We start from the raw sequence: 17,379 nt of genomic DNA on the forward strand, positions 1-17,379 counted from the left end.
ACCCAAATTATGGACAGCTTCATGATCGGTCACATTCTCTACTCCCTTTCTGTATACAGTTTATTCCAGTTAATATAATTTATTCATCATGATGATAAAATTATGTGAAGTCTTAATTTTCTAATGTGTAAAAAGTTCTTAGATTATTTTATCTGTGTAGCCAGAATATGACTTGCAGTTTCCCCAAACATAAAAACATTTTTATGTATTTCTTTAATCAACATTAATGCTCTTCATATTGTAATAATTATTATTAAAGGGATAGTTCACCCAAAAATGAAAATTATCCCATGATTTACTCACCCTCAAGCCATCATAGGTCCATATGACTATCTTCTTTCAGACGAACACAATCAGAGATATATTTAAAAAATATCCTTAGTCCTCCAAGGTTTATAATGGTTGTGAATAGCTGCCCAGATTTTGAAAACAAAAAAAAATGCATCCATCCATAAAAAAAATAAATCTATGACTCCAGGAGATTAATAAAGGCCTTCTGAAGCGAATCGATGCATTTGTGTAAGACAAATATCCTTATTTAAAACTTTATGAAGTAAAATAACGAGCTTCCGTAGTACACAATGCCATGACGTACTACGCGTTATAGTGTAGGACATAGCGTAGTACATCATGGCAATAGGCTTGTTCGAGATGCATCGGCACTGCACAGACCGATCGGCGTATGACATCAAAGTACCGCGAGAGCGATTCAGAAGCGTAAGGAGTCGTTTGCTGTCCAAACGCTCTCACGGTACTTTGATGTCATATGTTGATCGGCCTGCGCAGCGCCTATGCATCTCGAACAAGCCTATTGTGTACTACGTAACGGAAGTTAATGCTTTTTGGGCGTAACTTGAATGCGTATGACTGTCACACCAGAAGCTTATTTTACTTTATAAAGCTGTAAATAAGGAATTTGTCTTACACAAATGCATCGATTCACTTCAGAAGGCCTTTATTAACCCCCTGGAGTCGTATGGATTCATTTTTATATGGATGGATGCATTTTTTTTGTTTTCAAAACCTTGGAGCACTAAGGATATTTTTAAATATATCTCCAATTGTGTTCGTCTGAAAAAGGCAAGTCATATACAACTAGGATGGCTTGAGGGTGAGTAAATCATGAAATAATTTTTATTTTTGGGTGAACAATTCCATTGATTGACAATAATGACCATGTAATGAGTTCCTGTTAATTTTATAGCTTATGAGTAACATTAAACAGTCTGTGTAAATAAAAATGTATGCTATTTCAGACACAGCTTTACCTATCTCAGGCTTTTGTTAATGATAACATTTTATTGGTAGCATATAGTATTTTGATTGATTTAAGTAATTGGTTAAATTTAAGTATTTGGCATAAAAGCCAACACAGGTAATCATAAAAACTGCACTTAATGGGGGTAAAAAAAAAAGCCCTGGAAATCAATTGCAAGGGGCCCCTTAATGGAAAAGTTCATTTCTGACCCTGGCATGGGGTGACGTCTGTCAGTTGCAGTTTGTACTTTGGTGTAAATTACAATAATGAAAAAATAAACTTGACTGTTGTTAGGGAATTCATACAGGGAGGCTATATTGTTGATGATTGATGGTTATCCAGTGAGATTAATGGTTAATAGCTGTTTCAAAATCTTCTTAGTTACCAAGTTTTGTATTCCAAAAGTTTGTCTCTGGTATTGCCATCTTGTAAAGTTACTGTCAGTGTTACTGGACACTTTTATTTACTTATTTAACATTGTTGCCTCCCATTGATATGTTAATTTATTGCTACACCGTGGAGTTCTGAGGGTCAGACACAGCATTATTTAAATCTTTCTTTTGTATTAAACCACCTAGCTTGTCATTAATTAGTTAAGATATGCTGTGATTTGAAATTTGAACATGGATTTTTATTCTTATTTTACATGTATACACAGACGTTTCATGGAACGTTAGGTAATGAATATTTGCCTCAAAAGTCATGGAAATTTATTGGTAGAAATGTGTACAAACCTTGCCAAGGTCATGGGTTCAATTTCTAGAGAACAAACATGCAAAAATATATATACCATGACTGCGCTGTAAGTTGCACTGTCTCTGCCAAATAAATGCAAATAGTGGCAAAAACTTTAGATATAAAAAGACGTGCACTCATATTACTATGAATAGGAGAGAGTATAACGTGCATCATTGCTCAATAAGTCCCGTCTTCTAAATAAAAGAGTCAATCTGCAATTGATATAGTCATCACATCACTGCAGCTGTTTATTTATTTATTTTAGATGCAAAATGTACGAGTCCTAAAATTAGAAACAACACACCCCTAATTTTTAAGAGGTGCATTTACTAACCCTCAGGTTTCATGAATTACATCAATAACTCACTCAAACCTTTATGAATTTCTTTCTTCTGCTGAACACAAAATAAGTTATTTTGAAGAATGTTGGTAACCAAAAAGCGCATACTGTGGAAGTCAATAGGGCTCATCAACTGTTTGGTTACCAACATTCTTCAAAATATCTTCTTTTGTGTTCAGCAGAAGAAAGAAATTTATCAAGGTTTGGAACAACTTGAGGGTGAGTAAATGATGACAGAATTTTCATTTTTGGGTGAATTTTCCCTTTAAGTTCTGAGTTGTCTCTAAATGCAACCCCATTGAAAGCACTGCTGCTACAGACACATTTAATAAAGCAATAAGCCCCGTGAAGCCGTGGTTTACAGTGAATTTATAACAGCTAAGGGTGTTGTTAGGCACAACGTTGAGCGTCAAATTGCGTCTCTCTCTTTAAATGAATTCAATTATAATTGAAAGTTTCTTGAATGGGAGTATGTTATGGAAAGTATGCAAACTATTTTAATATCCACCAAACATAGACAAATTCAATTCAATATTTTGCATCGAACATATTATACTCCTCAAAAACTTCATATGCTAAATACCGGTATATCTTCAAAATGTCAGAGGTGTAAAACATCTGAAGGCAATTTACTTCATATGCTTTGGAATTGTCCTGTACTAAATGACTTTTGGGAATATATAATTGGTAACACTTCAAAGATTATAGGTATCCCAATTAGTAAAGATCCTAGAATTTGGATATTAGGGAATATTGATTTATTAGGCTCTTCTCATCATAAAAAGAATTTTTCACTGTTAGCAGGAACTGCGGGGAAAAAATGTATATTAGTGAATTGGAAGTCGATTCACTCCCCATCCAGACGACAATGGATTAATGAACTCATTTCATACTGCACCCCTGAGAAAATCCTTTTCAATGTTAGGAAATCTCCGAGGACTTTTGAAAAAATTTGGGGCTCCTTTTTGGAGCATTTACCTTCTCTTTCTGCAAACTAAATGCAATGTCATCTGTTGCCTGTTTTTTTGTTTTTTGTTTAAGAAAATTTAAGGTTGTAATATTATGTGTATATGTATTTTCTCATGCATTATAAATGAAAATAAAACCATAAAAAAATAATAATAATAATAATTAGAAAGTTTCTTAAGGATAGAAAACATTATCTCTGCTAATGCTGTAAACATATATAGGGAACCCTTACTTGCACATTACTATACTATTAAAGGTTAACAACAAAGCCCAAACTATTAGCCTAAATTCAGTTGCTATTCATTTTTAGATGTAATAATCAACACTCAAATAACAAATTGTATGCAATAGGGGTGACGAGACACGAGAACGAGATGAGATTTTTGCATAGTATTTTCCTCAATGACGAAATGCATAACTAGAGTTGAAGCGACAGTTATCCAACTGAATTAAATGGTTTTTATTTTTTATAAAAAGTAAAGTTTATTTCTCTAGTGAACTAACAAGTTGTGGAAACTGAATGACTTGCCTGAGGTAAATGCTACATGACATATTGTTTACAAACTGTTTTATTGATGTCTTTCTGCCGCTGAAACACTGATTGAGCGAATACACGATATATGTTTCAGTAAGTTGTACTGTATCTTTCAACATACCTTCAGATGTTCATTCATGTTTATTCTGTTACTAGTATTTAAGAGGAAAAGAGGATCGCGTTCACTCACTCTCCGCGCTGCTGTTTGAACTGAGGCACCTATACAGTGATTAGGGCCCTATGAAATTTTTTAATTTTTCCCAAATTCCATTTTATTTTTTCCCAAATTCTGTTTTTTCCGTTGTAATTTTTCTGGATTCCGTTTTAATGGTTAAATTAAATTTTAGTAATCAAAAAGCATGTCTAATTAATTGAAATAATGAAACTTAACCAATTTACCAACAATTTATTTAAAGTTTAACAAAAAATTGCATTTTTTTTAGGGCCCTATGATGTACGTTTTATTCTTTCCCCTCAAATTCTGTTTTATTTTTACCAAATTATGTTTTCTGTTTTAACTTTTCTGGATTCCATTTTAATGGTTTAATTACATTTTAATAATCAAAAAGCATGTCTAATTATTGGAATTCTTAAAAATAACAAAATTTATTAATTAAAAAATGTATTTTTATGAAATGTTTTGTTTTTTCAGAAATTCCGTTGCGCATTTTAATTTTTCTGGCAATGAACTGAACGCATACCATTTAATTTATCTTTTAATCATGAAATTAAACTATTTTTGCTTCTGTGTGTGCGTGCATGTGTGTGTGTGAGGTAAATGAAACCGCGCTTCCGTGTCATTCATTTCAGAGGCACACAGGCATGCAGGATTCATATTTAAATAGTCTTTTTGTGGTTTAATATTCACAGACACTAGTCTAAATTGCGATTTGATTTAAGTGTGCTGACCTGTACTGACCTGCTTTATTCTGTTACTAGCATTTAAGAGGAAGAGATGATCGCGTTCACTCACTCTCTGTGCTGCTGTTTGAACTGAGGCACCTATACAGTGATTAGGGCCCTATGAAATTTTTTAATTTTTCCCAAATTCCGTTTTATTTTTTCTCAAATTCCGTTTTTTCCATTTTAATTTTTCTGGATTCCGTTTTTTTTTTTTTTTTTTTTTTCAGTTTAAATTTTTTTTTGGACTCCATTTAAATGGTTAAATTAAATTTTAGTAATCAAAAAGCATGTCTAATTAATTGAAATAATGAAACTTAACCAATTTACCAACAATTTATTAAAAGTTTAACAAAAAATTGAATTTTTTTTAGGGCCATATGATATACGTTTTATTCTTTCCCCTCAAATTCTGTTTTATTTTTACCAAATTCTGTTTTTTTGAAAAAAAAAAAAAAAAGCAAAATGTTTTTGCATTTTTTTGTTTAAATTTAGTGATAAAATGGACAGAATTTGAAAGACGACACTTTGTGTCTTATAAAAAGTAACAAAACGCTGAGCTTATTGCGATTATTGGTGGTTAATGTTGGTTAGGCTACAACACAGTATTCGCTGTGTACACATAAGAAACTTATGTGTACACATGCCGAAAATTTGCAGGACAAATATGTGTACTGTTACACTCCTATTTACTATGTAATCAAATGTCAAGGAAGAATTTTTTTTTTAAAGGTAAAGTGAGGTCAATCTCAACAATGAGAGTACCCTAGTATGTACCATGGGGTGGTGTATCTCGGTTTTTTGGTTCAGTTTGAATATTGTCACACCCCTACTTGTTATGTTGGACTGGGTGGTTACAATTAGGAGTGTGCGATATCCCGATATTAGATTGTGAATGATTAAAATGTCTCTACAATCTTCATACTTGCACCAAAACAGCAGAGTATGTTTCATACACAGTTGTCAATGTTAACGTTACAGATTTGAATGAAAATCAAATCAAGAAAGATGGAGTGTTAGCATGATTTTTGCATGGTTGATGTTTGCTACATGTGACGTCACCAGAAAGATTGAGGAAAATCAAGGGAGGGAGGCTACTAATTAACATTTATCTTATGACTTTGACCACACTTAGTTAGTCAAACTAGTTAAAGGGGTGGTTGATTATGATTTCACTTTTTTAACTTTAGTTAGTGTGTAATGTTGCAGTTTGATCATGACGTCTGCAAAGTTATGATGCTCAAAGTTTAGTGCAAAGGGAGATATTTTCTTTTAAAGAACTCTCTGTTTATGGACTACAACAAATGGCTGAATTCACAAACGGGACTACAACAAGCTTCTTCCCGAGTTAGTGACATCACTAACCCTAAGATTTACATAAACCCTGCCCACAAGAACATGCAAAAAAGGGGGTGAGGCCATGTTGGGCTGCTTTAGAGAAGAGGAAGAGTTGTTGTAGTAGAGTGTTGTTGCCATGCCGTCATTTTACGCCGGACTGCTTCACAAACGAGGGTCAATTCAACACTGGATTTGCACAAAAGATTAACATGATGTCACATAGTGGATGAATTGAACTCCACAGCAACTACATAAATTTATCCAATAACCATTCAGAAACGTCTAGATGCATTCTAAAAGTTGTAACTTCTGGAGTTTCGCCATCAGTGTCCAACTCTGGTTTAAAAAAAAAATGTAAGGCTGAACACTGTTACTGACAATCATCATTTTGGCTGCGTGAGATTCTCCAGCTTTGTTGTTGTTGAGCAACCGAAGTGCGACCTGTTAAAGCTCCACCCTCTTCTGGAAAGCAGGCCAGGAGCAGCAGCTGATTTGCATTTAAAGGGACACACAAAAACGGCGTGTTTTTGCTCACACCCAAATAGGGGCAAATTTGACAAGCTATAATAAATGATCTGTGGGGTATTTTAAGCTGAAACTTCACAGCCACATTCTGGGGACACCATAGACTTATATTACATCTTGTGAAAGGGGTATTATAGTTCCCCTTTAAGGCACAGTCTTAACATAGTGGCTAAGTTTATGCAACTGGCCCCTGGAGTTTAGTGCCTCTACAGAGGGGCAAAACTAAAAACCCCAGTGTTCAAACACAAGGTTGGAAAAGACTAACTAAACCCGGAGAAAAACTAACTAAGCTAGTCACTCTCAAAACACACCACAGATTTGTTCTGATGGGTCGTAAACTGCAAAAAAATAAGTAAAATAAAATAAGACTAACCATATAATTATTAATAAATAATATAAACTTGTTAAGTTTATAAAAAAAGGACACTTCCCACATCTTCTGTTGTTGATGTCAAAGGTCACATGTTTAGTCAAACTCTATAGTATGTCAGCGCAAATTTGTCTTTCACTCGGTATAAGTTCATCAAATTAGACAAGTGAACATGGACTGGTTGAGTGATGCCCTCGTCCTCTAAAGACCAACAATAAAAATACACAGTACAGGTGTATACTAGGGCTGGGCGATTTTTTCGATTAATTCGAATTTAATGTTTTGCCTCGATTTTATTATTTTTTAAATCGAGAAATCGTGATTTTGAATAAAATGTTAGCAAGCGTTACAATTAGGCATGTTGACAATACAGCAATGATAACGGTTAGGAGAAGAAAATGATCCGACCACATGATGGCGCTGGCGCGCCTGATTAACCGCTCTCATGTGACGCTCTATGAAAGTAGAAAACATCACTTCTTAAGTGCCTGTTCGTTCAAAAATGCGTTATTGCGTTATAACAATGAGACACAGGCAGTGGAATGAGAGAAAAAGGCAAAGTTATTAAACGCGAGTTTAACTTACTTGACCGGCGTGTTTTTAGAATGCCGTTTCATGGGTGAGACGCTGCAAAAGACGCGAGACAAGAGTGCAACAGCCAAACATGTCCGCCAAACATAAAAACAATAGGACAAATAGCGCAATGGAATGCAAAAACCTGTAAAAGACTACTACTGTATGATTGATATTTCATGTTTACATGATGGTGACAGGCTGAAAGCTGCTGTTGTTTTCTGTTTTTACAAAGCATTTGCTGTTAATAATAGCCTATTACTGGTGTTATTTATTGCTATTACTTTTTTGCCTAAGAAATATTTAGCATTTTTCTTATTTTATATTATTTCTGAGTATATATGATGTGTTTAAGATAAGTTTGTAATGTGTTTTACAACATTTGCCTTCATATTTCAGGCATATTTTCTGCAAAGATATTTAACAAATTATTTTACATTTACACCATGTTGATCACTTCATGTGTTGTGCACTTGGAATAGAACTTTTTTTAACCAGATTGTTAATAAAAAAAATGTTATTAGAATCATATTGTAGTTAAGTTTTTAAGTTGACTAGTTAAACAGTAGGCTAAAAAAAAAAAAAAATCGAAATCGTGAATCGGTCTATCGTTCTGAAAAAATCGAGATTTTACTTTTTTGCCATATCGCCCAGCCCTAGTGTATGCTAAAAAGAGCATTCATTTTTATTTATTTATTTTATTTATTTATTTTTTTTGCATTAATGTATTAAAAAATAGCTGTTTTTATTCAAGAGAAGCAATAATGATTTTCTTTTGATGACATAATAATGTCATTGTTATAAATGTGGCAGTCAGACATGATGCCTGATTACTGGATTAAAAAGGCCAAGGTTACTTTAGCGAAGATTATTGGCTCAGCGCACCTTTATAGCTTCACTGATTGATTGTCATTCAGGTTAATACACAACAGACCAGTCAGAACACAGTTTTCTATGTTCTGAATGTGTTCATTTTCTTTTTAATAAATTAAGTGTTCATAGTTTGTGTTGCTCTCATCATTCCAAAGTCATCCCAGAATGATAATGATCTGTGCTAATATTGTCCAGGGCATTTCCTGGATGTTTTAAGGGCACCATATAAGTAAACATGTTATGGTCAAAGTTCAAATGCAATTGCATATGTTCATTTAATATTTGCATTGCATCCTCATTCCCAGAAGTGATCACTGTCTTGATTATTAGCCACTCCATCCAGGACTTGTGATCGCAAGAATGAATGCAAATTTAAGCAATGGCCACATTATTTGCAGTAAGCTTAAATTTTTGTGTTATTTACGCAATGGGGGTTGTGCACAACAAAGCTCCCTATTCTGTTAAACCGGTTGCATCGCTTCTGGTTCAGGTCTTTTGTATTTGCTACATTAAATATAGAGTAGTTTTACTCAAGAAACCTTCAAAGGAGCGAGAAAAAATGAGCATAACTGATGTCTATTGCATATGCAGATTGATATCTAACAGATATTTAAATAGAATAAAATGGCAACAATAACAAGAACTAGCTAGGTTAGCTGATTGCCTTAAAAGTCTATAGGTGCATCCCATACTTATGCACTATTCTATGACGTTTTGTAGTGTAAATAGTGCGAGCTCTGAAAATTCCAAATAGAAAAAGTACACTTTAAATTCCCAGATGATGCACTTAATTAACCGAAAAAATGAAGTGTGGAATATTGGACATACCTAATTACATAGTGGAGGGGGAGGGGCTACAGAACTGCAATGTTGAATGACAAAATAACCTTATAAAATTCTATATAAAGTTATAAATACTCGTGTTCCAGATACTAGTGATCTTTCCACTGGTGAAAGTTAGAGATAAGTGTAGATAAGGTGGAGTGCTTCCAGCAGCAGCAGGACTCAATATTTCATGAGCGAACAGCTCTAGCCTATCAGATATCTATTTAGTTTATTACAGCATTCACGAGCACAACACACACCCAGAGTGTGAACGCTAAGCCTAGATGTATGTCTTCTCCACAGAATATCATCTAAATGTTGAAATGAGGTTTCTCTTGATCTTACACTTGAACTTTACAGCTTTTACTGATCCTACCAAGTGAAATATCATGAAGTGTTCATCACACATGTTCCTCCTTCAGTACAGTTTAAAAGCATCCCAGGATGAACCTCATGAAGTTGATTGATAAATGTCGAGAATCTAAAAGAAGTTTTCTTCACTACTTCATTAGCATTCTTCGATGTGTCATTGTTAGCTTGTAGCTTATAATGTGACTTTTACTAACTTTCTTAAATAAGTTGTTTACTTGCATTATTTGTACAGAACAATAACCACATCATCATATTCTCTGACATGATCGAACATTAAACCAGTAACACACATCTGTGTTCAGTGTGGAGTCATTTCTGCTTGCAGTTTTATTATGTTATGAAAAGGATAGTTCATCTAAATGAAAATCCTGTCATCATTTACTCACCCTCATGTCATTCCAAACCAGTCAGACTTTTGCTCAACTTTGAAACACATATGATGATATTTTAATGAAAGATGAGATATTTCTATCCCTCCATTGAAAGTCCATTCCACCAAATTTTTATGCTTCAGAAAGTTCATAAAGACATCGTAAAAGGATGTGAATTAAGCGGTTTAATACAAGCCTTCTGAGAAGACACAATTGCTTTATGATAATGGATTAAATTTACTTATATTTACATATAAACATAGATTGATGCACATACACAGAGCACATCAAATATAGGAAGTGGAATTTCAAACGTGCTTGTGTTATGCAGAGAACCAAGTTTACCATATTTGATGTGCTCTGTGTATGTGCACATCAAATATGGTGTGTGTGTGTATATATATATATATAATATGTAATGTAGTGATCGTGTCTCTTCAGAAGACTTGTATTAAACCACTCGATTCTTATGGATTACAATTGCAATGTATTTATGAACTTTTTGGTGGAATGGACAATGAAGAGACAGAAATTTAATTTCATTAAAAATATCATAATTTGGGTTGCAAGTGAAATGAGTGAAAGTCTTATGGGTTTGGATTGATATGAGGGTGAGTAAATGATATTTGAACTTTTGAGGGTGAACTAACCCTTTAATTGTAAATGTTCATTGTAATTTACCCTCAGATTTTGCTCATAATTCTTCTGTTAATTCTGGGATTGACTGACCATTCATCTGTGGATTGTGATCTTGTTTTGTGTGTCTGTAGGTGAAGATAAATCAGGAATCAGACGTGGTTTATGAAGAGAAAACTTTATGCTTTTCCTGCTGACTTATGTTCTAAAGCTTTAAACATTATTTCATCACAATGGTACGTTCATATTTCCCTACTATCACAATAGTGTGTCCTTATAATGTGTCCAATAATAGTTTATTAGCCTATCTCTTAATATAAATTTTGCTAATGTTTGTTCATGAATTGTTTTAAAACCTGTATAAATTTCTTTCTTCTGCTAAACCAGGACTCTACGCTAACCTTTTTCTAAAAAAATTTAGGAGCACTTTCTGATCAATAACAGACATTAACTTTCCCATTACAGGGCAATATTTGCCACTTTAATTTAATTAACGGGGACGTTTTTAACATTATAAGAGCAATTTTTTCTAATCTTATTAAATTAAATTTCTTAAATTAAAATAGAATTTTTTAAAAAATGTTATACAATAAATTCAGTTAGAACAATAAGACCCAATCAGACTGTTACCAATCAAAAGAAATCAGCAAAATATCCTAATTTTTTCACTGCAGAAGTGGTACAGAAGCTCCATCTGAAGCGGTATTATTTAGATATTTACATAGACTGCTTAATGCAGCTCATGGGTAAATAATGTTGTATGAATGTTTTTAAATAGAATTTTTTGAATTTAGAAATATGTAAAAAATTAAACTTTAAAAGTTAGACTGTTTTTACTTAAAATATCAATGTAAAGTGTAAATATGAAAATAAAACCGCCAGTAGGTGGCGGTAATGTGCGAGTCATTCATTCAGTCGTTCAAAACGCCGATTCATTCAGGAATCACTGTTGCTTGGAGATGAGCAACAGTTGTGGTGTGGCTTTGTTTGAATCTATTTTCACAAAATAAAGCAAAACTGACAATATTGTGGCTAATGTTAAGTCATATCAACTTGTTTGTTGGACTTCAAAAGATCAGTAAGTATCACTACTCGTGTGATATTACTTAACTTACATGTTAGGCTTGCTGCGATAGACGGTGTTACCGGTGTTCAGCCACAGCAACGGTTATACTTGCCCAAGGTGACCGCGGCACCGCATTTAGTTCATGTAGGAAACAGATACAGTTAAAAACAACGAGACTAACAGCATAGATCAGCAGCAGAAGATTTGGTTGCAAAGCGAAATGCAAAAGCGCATATTTAAGCGAGTTTGTCATTGTACTGTTTTGTTGTTGTGTTTTTTTTTTTATTAAAAATAATAACAAACCCACCATTCAAGCAATTGCCGCCTCCGAATTGCCGCTACTTCAAAAGCAAAAGAAAGCGGGCAGGCATTCATAACGGTGCGTGTGTTTTTTTTTTTACATTAATTTTTGGAGGTATTTTTGCCCCAAGCCCCCGTTAATTTCCGACCTTGCTTATGATAATCCAAATGTAGTATTTCCAGTTAACTCGGCTGAAACATCAGCAGCATGAGACAGTAACTGCGCATCACCTGTTTCACCTTGTAAACAATCTTTGAAGTGTAGTCCGTCACGCACGTCTTTTGCACTTGCTCTGCTGTGCTGACTGAAGCAAAGTCTTTGAATGAAGGCATGAAAAGCAGCCAATTGCAGCACGAAACATACCTGTTGTTCAGTGTAGATGCATTTTGGGAGTTGTATTTTTTTATTCCGATTGTATTATAGACCTATTCATGAGACTCGATTGGGTCACTCGCACCGGTGTGCCTAAATATTTTTTCACACTCGCACACAGTTATTTTTACTTGCAAATGCGAGCTAAATGCGAGCACTGTAGAGCCCTGTGAACACAAAAGAAGATATTCTGAAGAATGTTGGTAACCAAACAGTTGATGGACCCCACTGACTTCCATAGTATTTTTTCCCCCATACTATTGAAGTCAGTGGGGCCCATCAACTGTTTGGTTACCAACATTCATCAAAATATTTTCTTTTGTGTTCAGCAGAAGAAAGAAATTCATACAGGTTTGTAACAACTTGAGGGTGAGTAAATGATGACAGACTTTTCGTTTTTGAGTGAACTATCCCTTTAACAGATAAAACTTTTGACCTTAAAGGGATAGTTCACCCAAAAATGATAATTATCCCATGATTTACTCACACCCAAGCCATGTATATGACTATCTTCTTTCAGACGAACACAATCTGAGATATATTTAAAAATATCCTTACACCACGTCTACACCGGATGACGTGGAGTAAGCGTGACGCGACTAAAGACAATAGAACCCATTATAATCCATGATATTGTCTACATTGGATGCGACTCAACGCGACAAATTCCCGACAGTAAACGGATTCCACGTTCCATTTCTGACTTAGTCCAAGTGCTTTCCAACAGTCGTCTTGTCGCGTTCGTGTTGACAGCTTTTAACACAGTGTAGACACTGTGTTAGACACTGTGTTAGTCCTCCAAGGTTTATAATGGTTGTGAATGGGGGGGCGTTTTGAAGCCAAAAATAATGCATCCATCCATGAAAAAAGTAATCCATATGACTCCAGGGGGTTAATAAATGCCTTCTGAAGCGAAGCGATGCGTTTTTGTAAGAAAAATGTCCATATTTAAAACTTTATAACTTCAAATAACTAGCTTCCGGAGGACGACCGTACACAGAATGCGCAAGTCGATTTGCGGCAGAAGAATATCCTTTGACCTGACGCACAACGTAATGACGAACGCGGAGGCGCAAGAGGATAGAGCAAAACAAATCACCGGTCATGGATTATGAGTCTAAAATGATAATTCTTAAAGAGAAATGTCAGAGGATTTTAATATAAGAGAAGAGGAGCTTAAATTTGTTGCACAGCCCTATATGTTTGAACCGCGAAAGACGTCTAAGCTTACAATACTTCAACATCCTACGTCATACATCGCGTCAGAGGATTACTCATTTGGCACAAGTCGACTTGCGCATTCTGCGTACGGTCGTCCGCCGGAACCTAGTTATTTGAATTTATAAAGTTGTAAATATTTATATTTTTCTTACAAAAACACATTGCTTTGCTTCAGAAGGCCTTTATTAACCTACTGGAGTCGTATGGATTACTTTTTTTTTTTTTATGGATGGATGCATTATTTTTGGCTTCAAAAATAATGCTTCCCCCTATTCACAACCATTATAAACATTGGAGGACTAAGGATATTTTTAAATATATCTCCAATTGTGTTCGACTGAAAGAAGATGGTCATATACACTTAAGATGGCTTGAGGGTGAGTAAATCATGGGATAATTTTCATTTTTGGGTGAACTATCCCTTTAAAAAAGTTTTAAGGGCTAGTTAGCTACTATCACAGACTAACCGGTTTTAATAATATGTAATTGTGCGAATCCTAATGAGATGGTTTTGGTCATAGACATTGGATTTTGCTTTTTATATGTTTTGACAGAGTATTGTATGAAGATATCTGTGGCTATGGCCAGTGAACCGCTCGAAGGTTTCCATGAGGTGAACCTGGCATCACCCACCACCCCAGATCTTCATGGCGTTATCGACCCGAGTCCACCAAAGCACAACGCTCCCCCTAGCACTCTGTACCGCACACACTCGCTGACCTCCAGTCAGAACACACCTAATGCTCTCCGAGCCGACCAGCTGCCCACCCAGCCTGTGTATTCGGCCCCCCGACACCTGGGCACAGAGGACACCCTTAATGGCAGGTAACACTACAACATGGGACAGCAGGTGTAGAACCACACACGAAGCTCCAGTCAGTTTATTTCCTCGAATGACATATAATATATATATATATATATATATATATATATATATATATATATATATATAATGTCATTCCAAACTTGCATGACTTTCATACAATGAAAGTCTATGGTCACTAAAATGGTTTGATTACCAACATTCTTCAAAATATCTTCTTTTATGTTGCACAAAAGAAAGAAAGTCATACACAGGTTTGCAATGACATGAGGGGGAGTAAATGATGGCCGTATATTTATTTTGGGGTGAACTATCCCTTTAACTCTTTAAGTTAAAATACTTAAATACTAAAAATACAGAAACTGAAATTACATGGAAACTACATAACAACAAAAATAAATTAAAGCTATAACATTAAAATGGCAATAATAACTCAATTAAAAATGACAAAATTAATAACCCTTGATTGGTGCTTGTATCAGAGTTATCGTCAACTAGAAATACAGTAGTGCTGCTTTGAGTCCTGCCCACACACACTGTGTCCCAGTCCCATTTCTGTTTCCTGTCCCACTGTATTTGTCAAAAGCCAAAAATAGTATCAAAAATAAGTATTTTGTATTACTTTAAGGCGGTGCCATCAAAAGCTTACAATCACAAGCTGTTGTATGTGAATATGATGTATGTACCTGAATGTTTTATGTATGATGGTCTGCTGATGGAGTTAATGTCACCATGAAAATCAAAGTTGACTTTTTTTTTTTTAAATGTAATATTGCAAGATTTATTATAAATGATTTATCTGTGCACATCATATTTTTTTTTTCAATATTTTTTTTTAATTAAAATAACTTCCCTTCCCTATTGCGAATCACACGCGTGCCGAACCATTGGGCCTTACCTGTACAGATTAACTGCGATCCATTGCACCCCTAATAATTTAATAACACACTTATCATCATGATTGCTATCTTACCAGAGATGGAGAAAAATCCTACTCCAGTAAGTAAACATGTTCCTGTGAACCGGTCCCCAAAAATGTTGGTACTCAAAAGCGCTTCCCTCCATGTTTTCTGGTGCAAATCGTTTATTCTTACCACGCCTGCACACCAGTTATGTGCACCCCGAATATATATATTTTTTAATTCATGCACAACAACATTTCTTCTCTGACCATGTGTGCACCGGTGCGAGGGCTGGGCAATAATCTCTCTCCCCTTCGGTTTCAGTAATTGCACTTTTAAACCAGAGGAAGTTTCAAAACCAAATTGATGTTTGTCTCCACAGTGGAAATGATCCCGCAGCTGCTGCGGATATGGTGGATGGCAACATCCCGTCAGCTGATGGAGAGGAGGTCCTGGGCCTGAGCACAGACAGTCTGTCCCGTCTCAGAAGTCCGTCAGTTATGGAGGTCCGAGAAAAAGGCTACGAGAAGCTAAAGGAGGAGCTCGCCAAAGCACAACGGGTGAGATTCTAAACAAACATCATTCACACTCACTGATCTAGTATCGAGTTCTCTTTCGTGCTTGAACAAGCAATAGCACGGTGTTTTTGATGAAATACGAGATGGTTTTCCCCCATAGAAAACAACAAAATTACCACATTCAAGGTCCAGAAAAGTAGTAAAGACATTGTTAAAATAGTCAACGTGAATACAGTGGAACAACCTTAATGTTATGTAGCGACGAGAATACTTTTTGTGTGCAAAAACAAAACAAAAATAACGGCTTATTCAGCAAGTTCCTCTCTACCCTGTATTTCTCCTACACAGTTTACATTGAAGACACATTGCAGAGCTTCCATGTTCTACGTCAGAACGCCGACTATGTATTGGCCGGCTCCTGCATCAGCATCACACGCATGCGTTGTGCTGCTCACGTAAACAGCCTCTGCCAATACTGAGCTGGCGTTCGGACGTAGAACCTGGAAGCTCTGCAATGTGTTAACCGACTCCATCGTTACTGTTCATATCACTGTGTATCAATTTCTGAGGAAGATTCCAGAGCTGAAATTCAGATATGATAATGGCCGTTTTGTTTCCGACATGCATTGTAAGCCATAGACAAATCACAGTTGTTGTTGTTTTTTTTTTTGTTTACTTGGATGCATGTAAACCTATTATAGGAGACCTCCAAACAGTGTTAATTTTGACAGCAAATTTTGATTTAGTTTTAGTCAGTCTTTTGACTAAAATGCCATTTAATTTTAGTCATATTTTAGTCATCGGAAATTGTTTTAGTTTTAGTCTAGTTTTAGTCGACTAAATATCATAAGATTTTAGTCGACTAAAATCTAATTTAGTTAAATTGTAATGCATTAAGTAAGCATTTCTCTAACAATACACATATCCAATACACTGCTATACATCTAATATACTCTCTAAACTGTTTATGTTCACTTAAGACAACCAACTGTACTTTACTCGCCAAAGCGAATGGTTTTTGACCGTTCAAGTGCAAAAACACACGAAAGAGAGCTCAATTCAGTACTTGTCAGGGATTGACACACTTATCATTGAGGTACTATTATAGTTTTTATTTAAAATTTTGATTAGATTTGATTTTTAGTTTTTCTGCTTTCATTGTAATTTTAGTTAAAAGTTTAAGTCATTTTTTTGTGTTTGTCTTAGTTTTTGCTTTTAAATGTATATATATTTTTTCATTTCTGTTTTAGTTATTTTAGTACATCAGGTTAAGCTAAAGCTTGGAAACTAGATGAAATAAAATAAGTATTTTATTTCAGTTAACGTTTATTTCAAGTAATTAAGTTTTTTTTTTATGGTTTTAGGTTTAGTTAACTATAATAACCCTTATACCGGTGAAATATGTAGAATAATGAGTCAAATAATGTTCTTAGTCTATCCTTCCTGTGACAGAAGATACAGTAGTTTACTATGAATTAAATAGAAATTAAATTAAATTAAATACAGTTTATTGTTTAAACAAAATGACAATAATGACCAGGAAAAAATAATAA

The 17,379-nt window shown here is 34.8% G+C and overlaps 2 protein-coding genes and 1 long non-coding RNA gene across 6 annotated transcripts in view; 2 read left to right on the forward strand and 1 right to left on the reverse strand.

Annotated features, from left to right (window-relative positions):
• Window positions 1-17,379, reverse strand: part of LOC127511301 (uncharacterized) — a 449,991-nt gene that overhangs the window by 199,504 nt on the left and 233,108 nt on the right. The window lies entirely within an intron of this gene.
• LOC127511092 (gastrula zinc finger protein XlCGF57.1-like) overlaps window positions 1-17,379 on the forward strand; it is a 159,720-nt gene that overhangs the window by 58,091 nt on the left and 84,250 nt on the right. The window lies entirely within an intron of this gene.
• Window positions 1-17,379, forward strand: part of rab3ip (RAB3A interacting protein (rabin3)) — a 41,652-nt gene that overhangs the window by 1,666 nt on the left and 22,607 nt on the right. For all 3 annotated transcript variants that reach the window (XM_051891861.1, XM_051891862.1, XM_051891863.1), the window contains exons 2-4: window positions 10,758-10,859; window positions 14,138-14,408; window positions 15,691-15,868. In XM_051891861.1, the coding sequence (XP_051747821.1) occupies window positions 14,146-14,408; window positions 15,691-15,868 (441 nt within the window). In that variant the 5' untranslated portion in view covers window positions 10,758-10,859; window positions 14,138-14,145. The remainder of the gene's footprint in view (window positions 1-10,757; window positions 10,860-14,137; window positions 14,409-15,690; window positions 15,869-17,379) is intronic.

Source organism: Ctenopharyngodon idella, chromosome 4, assembly GCF_019924925.1.
Source record: "Ctenopharyngodon idella isolate HZGC_01 chromosome 4, HZGC01, whole genome shotgun sequence".
NCBI lineage: Eukaryota > Metazoa > Chordata > Actinopteri > Cypriniformes > Xenocyprididae > Ctenopharyngodon > Ctenopharyngodon idella.